The following is a 13,551-nucleotide window of genomic DNA, read 5'->3' on the forward strand; positions in this document are numbered from 1 at the left end:
CATTTTCTCATTTCACTCTCATAACAATCATAGGAGGCAGCCATCGTTGTTACTATTATCATTATTATTATTTCCATTTTTTAGTTGAAAAAACTGAGGCTCAGAAAATCTAAGTAACTTGCTAAAAGTCACTCAACTAGGATGTGGTTGAGCAGAAAATTTGAACCCAAGTCTTATAGCACTCAGGGCATATGCTTTTAATCACTCCGTCCCACAAAGGGCTTATGAATCTGAAACCAAGAGAGCTTGGAAGTGCCAAATGATATGGAGCAGATAGTGAGTGCTCTCAGAGTTCAGCGGAGGCTGGGAGCTGGTCTTATCATACAGTGTTTCTCAGAAGCCTGGGATTCAGACAGATGAAGGGAGAAGAGGGCATTCTAGGCATATCTTCATATCTAGGGTGATATGAACAGCCCTGTTTAATACTACTGGAGAACAGGGGAACTAAAGAGGAATATAATACCACACAACTGAACTGTCATCAGCCACCAAGTGGGTGAGTGTCCTGCGCTCACGAACCTCCTTGTGCACCCAAACAAAAAAGCGTATGGTGCGTGATCTGATCCTGCCACGACTTCTACAAACAAGGTTCGCCTGCGCCTCCCGCCAGTGTGTGGGAGATCTGTGAGTGCTCGGGTGTGTGCACAAAAATCAGATTCAAGCCTGAGGAAACATTTAGCTCAGACGGTTCACTTGTTCAGAGTCTGGAAATTACACAGGAGCCTTATCTGACACATTCCTCAAAGGTACCTGCTACTGTGTTGCCTGATAGGTCGGCTGATAAAGTTCCCTGCAGAGGTGGCAGGGCAGGTTCACTGTGGAGCCGGTCCCTGCCACACGTCTGTGTATGATGGGCCCTATTGCCCGTGGATTTTTTTCCACACAGGGTTCCGTGTGATGATCCCAGTGCAGGAAGGGAAATTGGAAAAGGCAGAAAACACCACCATGGAGAGAGTGCATTTATTTTTTCCCATCCTATCCACTTATCCACTTACACGGTGGGAAAGATACTTGCAGTTGTGAAAAATGTGTTTAATATGGGACATGAGACCAAGGAATTGGAGTCCCCAGCTCCTGCATCACAACACTTCTCTGAGGTTCAAAGGACAAGGTTTACATGCTTATGGGAATAAGACACTTTCTGAATAGATCTAGATGTAGCTTAATGATGTTAAGAAAGAAAAGAAGGAGAGAGGGACAGTCTTGGAGGCCAATAGTGCATGTATGCCTGGGATGATTTTGTGAGTGGAACAAAACAGAACAGAGGGCAGAAACATGAAGAAACTCTAAGGTTTCTAGATAGCTTTGTTCAGCTGGGCTCCTTAGAATAGACCACTTTAACCGTGCAATATTTGCAAGATATCAGCCAAACATTGCTTGGAAGAAATTTGGGTATCTGGGGAATTATGTTAAATTTCTCATCCATTGATGATTTTTTAGCTCAGTGAGTCAATAATACTATCCACACACTACATGACAGATTTTCCAGAAATGTCCAAAACCAGATACATCATCTTACTCCTACCATACATACCACATTTAAATTGTATCTACCAGCCTTGCAGTCAGTCATCCAAGGTACAAACATCAGTATTCTTTAACAGTTCATTTAGTTGCTAAATCCAGTCAAATTTACAGTAGCAATAAGACTCCAGTTCAAATCCATTAACATGTATTGGACAGCTACTTTATGCCACACCCTGTACTTCTTCCTTATGTGAGAAAGAACTTCTCAGCTGGTCTCCCTACCTCTAATCTCTACTCTGTTGAATCATTTTAAATACATTTGCCACAGTACTCTTTGTAAAGAGTATATGCTTACTGTCTGTGTGACCTTGGGTAAGTTGTCTATCTTCCCTTGGCATGTTTTCTCATTCATAAAATGATGATAATAATAATCCCTAGCTCACAAGCTTATTGAGAGTATTGAATAAGTTAATGTATTTAAAGCACTTAGAATTCAAAAAAAAAAAAAAGTTGTCAGGACATAAAAAGTACTTAATAAATGCTTCATAGTATTAAGAGTGCTCAGTGACTTCTGGGACCATGTCCCAAGGTGTTTCTAGCCCTTTCTTCTTTTGTACCTCTTCACATTACCTGCCTCCCAGCCAAACGATACAGTCTGATGTCTTCTGAACATGTTCTTCTTTATTAACCATATTGGTTAATAAAACTATCGCTGGCTACTTAAGCAAAAAGTGGAGAGCCACTAGGGTACTTAGGAAATCCAAGGGAAGGGTGAACAACTGGACTCAGGAAGGTGATATCTTGAGAGATATCACCAATGGAATGCTGCCATTAATTATCCTGAGTGGTTTGCCAGCCCACGGGTTCTGTGTTTCAGTTCAAAATTTACAAAAGCAAAGCTAGAGAATGCAATTGACCCAGCTTGTGTCAAGTATCCACACTACTACTAATTAATTAATTAATTAATTAATTAATTAATTGTCCCTGGGAAGCTAGACACCTGTGTATTGGGGCAATCTCCAAAGGTAAGAACATCCCTGTCAACCAGGCAGATATCCAAGAGGAATCTTTTGTACCCATCTTCGTACCCTTGTCCATACTCTCCTCTCCATCCTCTCCTAAAACCTACCTATTTGACATAGTCCAAGTCAAGTTTCATTTCTTTTCAGATGCCCCTTCTAATTCCTCTCCCTACTACACCTCACCTCAGTGGAAGTGATTATTTTCTCCTCTCTGCTTCTATACCGTTCTCACTGCCGTCGGAACTCTGTTTATACCTCCTTTAGTACATATTGTGTTCTGCTTTTATGTTTGGATTGTAGTTATTTGCACCTGTGTCTTACCTCTCTCTACTTAATGACGAGTTCCTATAGAGCATTGCATGTTATTACTGACGTTCTTATCCCACGTTCCACCTGGCATGATGCCTTACATATGCTGCAGTGGACAGGAAAGGATGTGGCCTTTAAATCCAAACAGAATTCCAACCAGTTTCTCACTTCATCACTTAGGAGCAACAGAGTCTTGGACAAGTTACTTATCCAGAGACTTTTGCCTACTTTAGAGAGTCACAAGGACCAAACGAGTTAACATATCACTCAGCTTAGTGTCTGGAGCATAAATGGACACTAAAACATGTTTGTTCCTTTCCCTTCCCCTCCCACAAAAGCTAGATGGTATTTCTCTTTAAGACCAAACTGGGCTTGAGAGCAGATCTGGACATTTCCAGGTAAAATTCCCATGGTAACTATTGGATAATCCATCCCCATGAGTAATCAAATGATCACAAATTGCATTATCAGTCATGATCTCCTTAAAATCAGAATTTTTAACAACATTTAAGGTTTAAATAATTGTTAGTGACTTTCATTGGAGAGTAAGAAAATGTGACTGAATCATGTTGAAACAAACAATGAAAAAAGATACACTAGAGGAGACTTTGAAACTATAAAAACTTGCATAAAATAGGATTTAAAACAGTCTCTTTAGGCCTTAAGATCCCAGTTATAGAAAGTGCCCTAAAGGCATTTCACTGGTATCCTACTGAAACTCTCCCTGTTTTCTAAAGAAGCTTTAAAGCCAAATAATTTAAAATATTCTTAAAATGGAAAAAGAAAAGCTGCAAGTGGGTGCCAACGATGAGACCCAGATGTGAAGCTGTGGGATATTATCCCAGACACATCTGGCTGCTCCTTGGCCCCTGTGGTAGCAGTGTCAATGTTTATAGAGTTGCTTTTTCACATGTGACATAGTTAAACTTCAGATGGACTGTCTGGAGACGACTGTGTTTATCTGGATGTTAATTTCTTTGAATGGGCTTTGAATCAAAGGCCTTTCTTAATAGGCCTTTGATTCATCCACTGAGAAGTGTTTTCTAATAAAGAATGATTACTTCCCCTGGTGGCCGCATACATGTGTATGATTGCATGCTTATACTTCCTCTTCGCCAACCAGCAAGTTGTTAACTGTCTGCAGCTTTCTTAAGTTGAGGGCACCAAAAGAATGAATAAAGCCACACAGAAGACACAGTTTCAATTATTTTTGATAGGAAAAAAAAAAGTAAGAGTTTAAATTTATAAGGACAATCTCCTGGCAAATATATATACAACATTGTGCAAAAGAAAAGAAAAATTACATTATCTATGGGAAGAGAGTGATATGGTCTGCTTTAATCCTGATGCTGTGGCTAATAGGGCTCCCCGATGGGAATGCCAGGGAGGAAGGGTGTTTTCATGAAATCCATTCTAATGCAGAAATGCCTCCCACAAGATTCATCCTCAGTGTATTTAGTAACACTCAGGACTGAGTTCACGTAGGGTGAGTAGGTATTTCTTATACCTAGCCTCACTGTAGTGTCCACCTTGTTATTTCACTGGTTGTGTCTCTTGAGCTTAGTTTAGTTACTGACATTGTTCAACAACAAAATATAAGGCCTTTCCACCGAGCATGGAGTTATTGAAAGAAAATGGAGTGTTTGTAATCTGGCAGATTTTGGCACAAGTTTTTCTTATGCTAGGAATTACTAGAACCTGATTTCAGAGGTTAAAAAAAAAAAAAAAATCCCTACTCTGAAATAGAAAAAATTCCATAATACAGTTTAATACAATTTGGCAAGTGCTTAATAGGAAGGTGCCCATAATGCTAATGGAGCCCATAAGAGGCCAGGGAGTTTGGATAGCTAGGGTCTGGAGGGCTTGATGCCTGTGTTGAGTCTTTAGGATGAATTAGCTATGTAAAAAACAGAGGGGAGGCATTCCAATGAGAGTATTGGACTCACAGGTACAGAGGCTGTACCTGAGTACCTCATAACTAGCCCAGTGAGGTACGGACATAGGGGTGGGGATGGGGCAGGTTGTAAAAGAGTAAGCAGAGGAGGTAGAAAATGATAGATCATGAAGGATCCTATATGACCTTGATTTTGCCTTGAAAGTAATGGAGAACCATTGAAAGTATTTTAATAAGCAGGGGAGTGATCTAGCTAAATGTATATTTAGTAAAGTCATCCTGACAAAAGATAAAAAATGCAGGAGGTGGGGCCTGGCGAGCCTGGCAGGAGAAAGCCATTTAGGAAGCTGTTACCTTCATCCAGACAAGAAATTAATTTAGGACGCTCTGATCTTAAGGATGGAAAAAAAACATGCACGTGAAAGACACTGAGGAAGTAGTGAAACACAGTATGTGGGGGTGAGAGAGAGGAAGAAATATAAATGAATATGGGGTGTCTGGCCTGGACAGCTAGGTGAGTATGAGAGCAAGGCACGAAAGCAGGAAACACTGGAAGAGCAGTATATTTTGTGTGGAAGGTGTGCTCATTTTCTTTGTGCTGCCTCTGATGTGTCTACGAACAGCATGAGAAATCTCCAGTAGAAGGTGCAGCCAGAAGAGAAATCAAGCCTAGAGATATAGATTTGAAAATTATCAACATATTAATGCCTATTAAAGCCGCTGGAACATATGAAGTCACCCAGGGAGAATGTGTAGAACCAAAAAAGAGCGCAGAGAATGGTCCCCTGTAGAATATTGCCATTTTAGACATAGATAAGAGAAAAAGTACTCATAGGGACCAAGAAGAGTGATCAGAGAAGAAAATCAGTAGAGAGGAAGATGCAATGGAAGCCAATATACGAGAAAGGAAGGAGTAGTCCAAAGTGTTAGATAATACAGAGAGGTCAAGCAGTGTTTGCAGCTACTGGTGACTATGGCAAGCACAAGCAGAGCGTTGGAGACAGAATCCAGATTGCAGTAGGCTGAGGCAGTAAAATGGCATTAAGTGTGCTACAACTTAAAAAAAAGAAAAAAAAACATTTAAAGGTATGTTATATAGTATGTGTGTGTAAAAATAAGAAAGTTTCTCTTCGATTGTCATCTTGACATGATCCATCCTTGTGATCTCTTCCGTTTAGTACCCTGAGCTGATGGTCGCTTCCTACAACAACAATGAAGATGCTCCTCATGAACCAGATGGAGTGGCCTTGGTTTGGAATATGAAGTTTAAGAAAACCACACCAGAGTACATCTTCCACTGTCAGGTAGGAATCAGCATAGTAAAAATAACTTACATCTCCTACTAGACCAAATGTAGCTTATGCTGCATGACATTTGTCTCAGAGTGAGAGGAAGAACTAAGTTTAAGAGTGGAATTGTTGACAATTTTGGAAAAATCCCCCAGAGTAACCTAATGTTTTGAGAAAGTTGCAACCCTCCTCAAACAGTTAGGAAGCCTAGCTGGGGACTGTGTATCATCTTCTTTCTATTTAAAACAGTTCCCATGAGGATGAGTTTATAAAGACCTCACACTTATGAAGAAATCGTGGTATACCACTTCCTCTGCTTAGCAGCAACATATGCTTGCCCACCCGCGTGGACATCCTCAGAGCACTACCATTTCAAGCTCCTTCTTCTCCCTGAAATGTGGTTCAATGGGATTTCTCCAGTTTTAAGTTTACAGATGCCATCTTGCTTTACAAATAATAATAATTTTGTAGCAGGTGTGGGGGAAGCCTTACCACCAATATTTCTTGAGTTATTGAGAAAGGTAGATGCTGTTCCTAACTTCCAAGTGCAGGATAATTTTAGATAGTTTGGGGTATTTTACTCCTTCTGTCTCCTGACACATTTGTCTGCATAGTACAGACTGAAACTATGTTGCGCTTGTGCACACTCAGCTTGGCTCTGTTGCCATGACTCTGCCTAAATAATCAGCCTCAGCATTGGCCAATATACCAACCTCTTTAATAATGCCCCATCCAGTGATTATGCCCAGGAAAATGAAGAGCAAACCGTCCAACTCAAAGTTTCAGGTCCTCCAATATTATAATTCAGAGGTATTGGGTGGCGGAGTACTCTGAATACAAACACAGGCAGTCCCCAGGTTATCAACGTCCCATTACATACAACCCTAGTTACAAACCAACCCCAGTAAAGCCTATTATATTAAAAATTCAAGGTACACACAGTAGTTTGTAATAACAAATGGGTGCTACTTTGCAACATGCATCAAAACATTATTATTATTACTGTATTATTATGTTAAAGATGTTTTAGTGTATCTGGAAGTGTTTCTTTAATTTTTTTATGCATAGAAATGTGCAGTATATGCTGTACACTAAGACAAACATTTGACCAACTGATGTTAGATAGGAACCATACCTAACTGTTCCGGTTTACATACAAATTCAACTTAAAGACAAACTTAGGGACAGAATTCATTTGTAATTCAGGGACTGCCTATACATCATTGAAGAGAGTAAGTTAGCCCGTTGATGTTCAGAAGCTTAGTGCCATTTTATATCTAAGAGCTGAGTACCTTTTTGAACTAAAATGTGTTTAGACTTTAGAACATTATCAGATATAATTTAGAGAACAGGAGCTGCTGGAATAAAAGTCCCAGCTTCAACCTGATTGAGTAACCTCTAACTCTGGCCATATTTTTCTAATTTGCTATCTCAAAAACAACAAGAAGACTAGGTCTGCATAGCAAATAACCTTTATTTTTGAACCTTTGAAATGAGAACGCTTTTTTTTTTTTTTTTAGATTATCAAGTTTGTCAGCCTGATATGCTCTTTCTGTAAACATAGAAACACAAAATCCTAATTTTGTTCAGATTGTTAAGAGGTTTGCTGAGTTACCAGGAAACTACTATAAGGGGTATGGGATAAGAAGAAGATGTTTTTGAAAAACAGGGCTTTATAAACTATTTTGATATTACATGAAGCATATCTTAAATTTTTTAAAAAATCTAAGAATTAGCATATTGCATGATATTCATCATCAATGTACATTATATTTATCATCATATTATTTTTTTAACTCTATTAGCTGACAACAGGTAGCCTATGAAATAACAATGTGATGATACACGCTTAATATTCACAACACTGCATAGTGAATAGATCGGCAGGAGCATAATTATGCTGAGGAAAGAAGCAAACCCCAGACATCTTTGGAATTACCTGAAATGTAAAAATTACCTGTTTAATTACACAACAATAGTTAATGCTAGTATTGATTGAAGAAGGCATCCTTTCTTTCCTCTCCTGGTATCTGTGGGATCATTCACTAAAGATTTCACCACCACACATTTGGTTTAATTTTTAGTTCCTTTAAAAAGTCCAATGTATGAATTTTAGAAGAAACTCAATGCCTGCATTAATTAAAAAAAAAAAAAAGGCCAGAATATCTGAACATGGTATTCACACCAGACTTACCACAAAATGCTGGCTAACTAAAATATCTCAGTTCCCCAAATTCCTATCATGATCTTCACTTTCAAACTATAAGGCTGATCAAGAGAATAAGCAAAAGACCACAAAGACTCAGACTTTAGGTGTCAAAAGCTACTCAAGTTAACCACACACATGCTTAAAGAGATTGAAAATCATGATTATGCTACTCAGATATAAATGATAAGTAGTTCTTAAAAAGGAACATTTAGAAAAACTTATGAAAACACAAATTGCTGAATACCACTGTAGTATGTGGTTTCTGCCACTGATTTTCTTAAACTGATCTAACTGTAGGGGTCAGAATGTATGACCAGCTCTGGGACAGTATAAAAACAAAGAGTTTTGACCCTCTCCAGAGGAGGAAAGGGCACCACAAAAGTAATAAGGACCTTCCGAGGACCCCTGGATCTCACCCCACAGCAATCCAGGATACCAATATCTCTTCCGCAACTTCTGAAGTTCTACTAATTCCAGATCTCTTTGGGCTAATCAGCAAATGCACCTGGAGTGACTATCTTTGTTGTTGTTGGGTGCTGTCGAGTCAGTTCCCACTCATAGCAACCCTATGCACAACAGAACGAAACACTGCCCAGCCCTGTGCCATCCTCACAATTGTTGCTATGCTTGACCCCATTATTGCAGCCACTGTGTCAATCCATCTTGTTGAGGGTCTTCTCTTTTTTGCTGACTCTCTATTTACCAAGCATGATGTTCTTCTCTAGGAACTGGTCCCTGCTGATAACATGTCCAAAGTATGTGAGACGTAGTCTCACCATCCTTGCTTCCAAGGAGCATTCTGGTTGTACTTCTTCAAAGACAGATTTGTTCATTCTTTTGGCAGTCCATGGTATATTCAATATTCCTTGCCAACACCAAATTTAAAGGCATCAATTCTTCTTCAGTTTTCCTTATTCATTGTCCAGCTTTTGCATGCATATGAGGTGATTGAAAACACCATGGCTTGGGCCAGGTTCACCTTAGTCCTCAAGGTGACATCTTTGCTTTTCAACACTTTAAAGAGGTCTTTTGCAGCAGATTTGCCCAATGCAATACATATTCTGATTTCTTAACTACTGCTTCTATGGTTGTTGATCGTGGATCCAAGTAAAATGAAATCCTTGACAATGTCAGTAATTTGTTCATTTATTATGATGTTCCTTATTGGCCCAGTTGTGAGGATTTTTGTTTTCTTTATGTTGAGATGTAATCCATACTGAAGGCTGTGGTCTTTGATCTTCATTAGTAAGTGCTTCAAGTCCTCTTCACTTTCAGTAAGCAAGGTTATGCCATCTGCATAACAAAGGTTGTTAATGAGCCTGCCTTCAGTCCTGATGCCCTGTTCTTCTTCATATAGTCCAGCTTCTCAGATTATTTTTTGCTTGGCATACAGATTGAATAGGTATGGTGAAAGGATACGACCATGATATACACCTTTCTTGACTTTAAACCATGCAGTACCCCCTTGTTCTGTTTGGAAAACTGCCTGTTGATCCATGTACAGATTCCTCATGAGCACAATTAAGTATTCCAGACTTCCCGTTCTCTGCAATGTTATCCATAATTTGTTATGATCCACACAGTTGAATGCCTTAGCATAGTCAGTTAAACACAGGTAAACATCTTTCTGGTATTCTCTGCTTTCAGCCAGGATCCATCTGACATCACCAGAGATATCCCTGGTTCCACGTCCTCTTCTAAATTTGGCTTGAATTTCTGGCAGTACCTTGTCAATACACTGCTGCAGCCGCTTCTGAATGATCTTCAGCAAAGTTTTGCTTGCATGTAGTGTTAATGATATTATTTGATAATTTCCAAATTCAGTTGGATTACCTTTCTTGGGAATAGGCATAAATATGAATCTCTTCCACTCAGTTGGCCAAGTAACTGTCTTCCAAATTTCTTGGCATAGATAAGTGAGCACATCTAGTGCTGCATCCATTTGTTGAAACATCTCAATTGGTATTCTGTCAGTTCCCAGAGCCTTGTTTTTTGCTAATGCCTTCAGTGCAGTTTGGACTTTTCTTCAGTACCATCGGTTCCTGATCATATGTTACCTCCTGAAATGATTGAACGTTGACCAATTCTTTCTGGTACAGTGGCAGTGTGTATTCCTTCCATCTTCTTTTGATGGTTCCTGCATCATTTAAAATTTTCTCCATAGAACCCTTCGGTATTACAACTCGAGGCTTGACTTTTTCTTCAGTTCTTCCAGCTTGAGAAATGCTGAGCATGTTCTTCCCTTTTGGTTTTCTATCTCCAGGTCTTTGCACATGTCATCATAATACTTTGTCTTCTTGAGCTGTCCTGTGACATCTTCTGTTCAGCTCTTTTACTTCATCATTTTTTCCTTTTGTTTTTGCTACTCGATGTTCAAGAGCAAGTCTCAGAGTCTTTTCTGACATCCATTTAGGTCTTTCCTTTCTCTCTTGCTTTTTAATGACCTCTTTCTTTCTTCATGTATGATGTCCTTGATGTCGTTCCACAACTTGTCTGGTCTTCAGTCATTAGTATTCAGCACATCAGATCTGTTCTTGAGAAGGGAAATTATTAGACATCAAGTGAATGGGAGCTTTGCTAAGAGGTGAGGAAAATGTTAATTTGGGGACATGGAGAGTGTCTCTGTAACATTGACTCTGCATAAAGAACTGAACTTGCATGTATTGAGAAACTACTTTTTATATTCATTATCGTAAACTCCTATTATTCCCTGTGCCCCCAGATGAGAAACTGTGACTCAGAGAAGTCACAAAACTAGGGCAGGTTCCTGTGAGTGGCAAACCCAGGTTTGAAGGCAGCTCATTTTCACTCTAAAATCCATGTTCTTCCCATTGCCTCACACTGCATGAGTAGGGGACTCAGCCAGATAACACATGCAGGTGTGTGTGTGATAGGGAGAAGAAATGGACCAGAGTTGTTTCTTCACCTTAGCTGGTCACTGAAATCACCAGGGCAACTTTTACAAATACTGATATCCAGATTCCACCAAGAGAGATTCTGATTTAATTAGCCTGGAGTATGGTCTGGGCATTTGTAAAAGCTTTCCAAGTGATTTGAATATGCAATAGGAATTGAGAACCACTGGAATAAAGACATGTATACAGAGGAGCGATGAGGTAAGGAGCTGGGAAAGTGCCAAATCTAGTTGGCTCCTTTAGTTGGAAGTGTAGGACTTTTCTTCTCAGCTCCACAATCCCCTTTTCTTCCTTGACCCAAACTGGAGTGGTATTTCTTTCCTTTTTTACTCTGATGCTGATCTCCTAGTCCTACCTGACCCCATTTGGGAAATTTTCTACCTAACTATCCTTGTCTTCCCCCTCCCTATACTCATCTATTGCTGGGAGCTAGAGCTCAAGACCATGACATGGGGACATTGTGCATTGGCGAGCACATTGACATAGTCGGTATCCATGAAGTTGGAATAAAAGCAGGTAAATATCAATGGCTGCCAAAATAAAACAAAATTACTCTAATACTGAGTGTGCCTGAGTTGTAGTAGACCAAATTAGAAGTCCTTGCACAGTCAGAGGTTGGGAATGAAGAAGTCATAGATGAATTTGTGCGTGAAGATTAAGTGGAGGGGAAAAAATAGTAAGACAGTTTGGATAGTATGCACGAATGTCAACTGCAATAGCTATAGAGATACCTACATTTGTCTGTATTTTACATTTTCCCAACACTTCTGCCTACTTGATCTCATTGGTCCTTGCAACAGGAAGTTAGAAAAAAATGTTATTATTTTCCTTTTACAGTTGAGAGAATTCACACTTTAAGATTGACCCAGCTGGTAAGCAGTAGAGCCAATACTAGGACTGAGGTTTTCTGACTTCACACAGCGCTTATTCTACCACCTACATCATGCCATCTCCCAGCTGTACTCTAAAGGGACCTTAGGAATTTATAACAATGGCTGTATAATTCATTTGAGGTGTATTTTTTGGCAGCCGACCATTTATAAGACTTGAATTAGATACAAGATGGCCCAAGTATGGTCCTAGAGGTGGCTATGTTTACCACCTTCTGAACATAAAGGGGAATTTAGAGAGCCCTCAAAATTAAAAATGTGCATGAGAAAAATTAAAACCCGACTCACTGACCTATAATTTTCTTCTAGATCATTTCTGATCTTTGGGCAAAACTTGTTTATTACAACTCATCCTTTCTAGACATTTGTTCAATGGATCAAGTACAATTTGAAATGTTATTTGTTTTCACATTCTGCTGTGATGTTTCAATAATTTCAAAGATTATATGATCCGTTTGCTTAGTAAAGAGGTCTGGGGATAGATAGAAGCAAAGGGTGCCTTATGAGGATTGTATTTTATAATTTTGGAATAATTGCATTAATTATCCATTTTCCACCAATCCTTGCTAATTCTTCCTATTTTTTCATAAGTGTATAATTGTTAACAAATCTAATGGCTCTGAAAAGCGTCAGTGGCTTGCCATCCTTTCAGGCACTAGAAAGCAAATGCACAAGAAACAGACATCAGATCAGTGTTCCTTTGCAAGAATTGACAGGCTTTTAGCCTAATCATAAAAAGATTTCAGTGTGAAGGCTACTTTTTCTCTATTATGAATTGCAAGGCCAAATACCTTCTATTTGCCTGGGCAGTTTCTTGCCTTTACTAAACTGAATTTTTATGTGGGCTCTGGTTCTGCATTTTCTATTTTAATTTCAATAAAAGCCATCCATACTTGGAAAAATATCGGTGGACTCTGCATAGAAATCAGCCACTCAACGCCACCGCACAATCTGGCAACACTCCTGCCATCTTCTGTAGTGGTTTCCGCACACTGTCATTAGGTTATGTGTCTGACCACCCTGCGTTGCTTACCCTGGTGTGGTCCTTCTCTTTTAAACTGGATGAATAGAATCAGAAATATGTATCTTAGAATTATCTGCATTGAGGTAAGTGGAAAAGCTATATTTAGAGGCTTGGTTTGGTCAGAGGGTTTTTATTTTTACTTTTATTTTTTTTTTTCCTGATTTGGTTTCTTTGTCCTTGGCATTCTGTTTTTAAGGATTATCTGAAAATGACCTGAAACTGACAATGACCTGAAGCCCTCACTGTTTCAGGGGGAAAGCTGAATGCGAAGAGGGGCAATAGGAACTAACACCTTCTGTGCCAGGGTTTAAAATCCTCGGTTGACTTTTTTTCCTACATGTGGCTTCACTTCTCATTAAGATTCCGTAAAGGATATGGATTAGAGTGCAACTCACGGCCTCTGTTGTCCAGCATTTGGTTTTACAGGAGGTTCCCGCCGACCTCCAGGAGAGTTCCGCCTGTGAGGAGCGATGGTAACACAAGAGGGAATGTGGTCTGGGGGTCAGATGAGGGGACAGCAAGTGGGAACCTG

General features: G+C 39.5%; 1 protein-coding gene across 1 annotated transcript in view; it reads left to right on the forward strand.

The window, feature by feature from the left end:
- Positions 1-13,551, forward strand: part of DYNC1I1 (dynein cytoplasmic 1 intermediate chain 1) — a 130,833-nt gene that overhangs the window by 15,388 nt on the left and 101,894 nt on the right. The window contains exon 5 of the mRNA XM_064290407.1: positions 5,871-5,996. Within this exon, the coding sequence (XP_064146477.1) occupies positions 5,871-5,996 (126 nt within the window). The remainder of the gene's footprint in view (positions 1-5,870; positions 5,997-13,551) is intronic.

This window comes from Loxodonta africana, chromosome 8 (assembly GCF_030014295.1).
Source record: "Loxodonta africana isolate mLoxAfr1 chromosome 8, mLoxAfr1.hap2, whole genome shotgun sequence".
Lineage (NCBI taxonomy): Eukaryota > Metazoa > Chordata > Mammalia > Proboscidea > Elephantidae > Loxodonta > Loxodonta africana.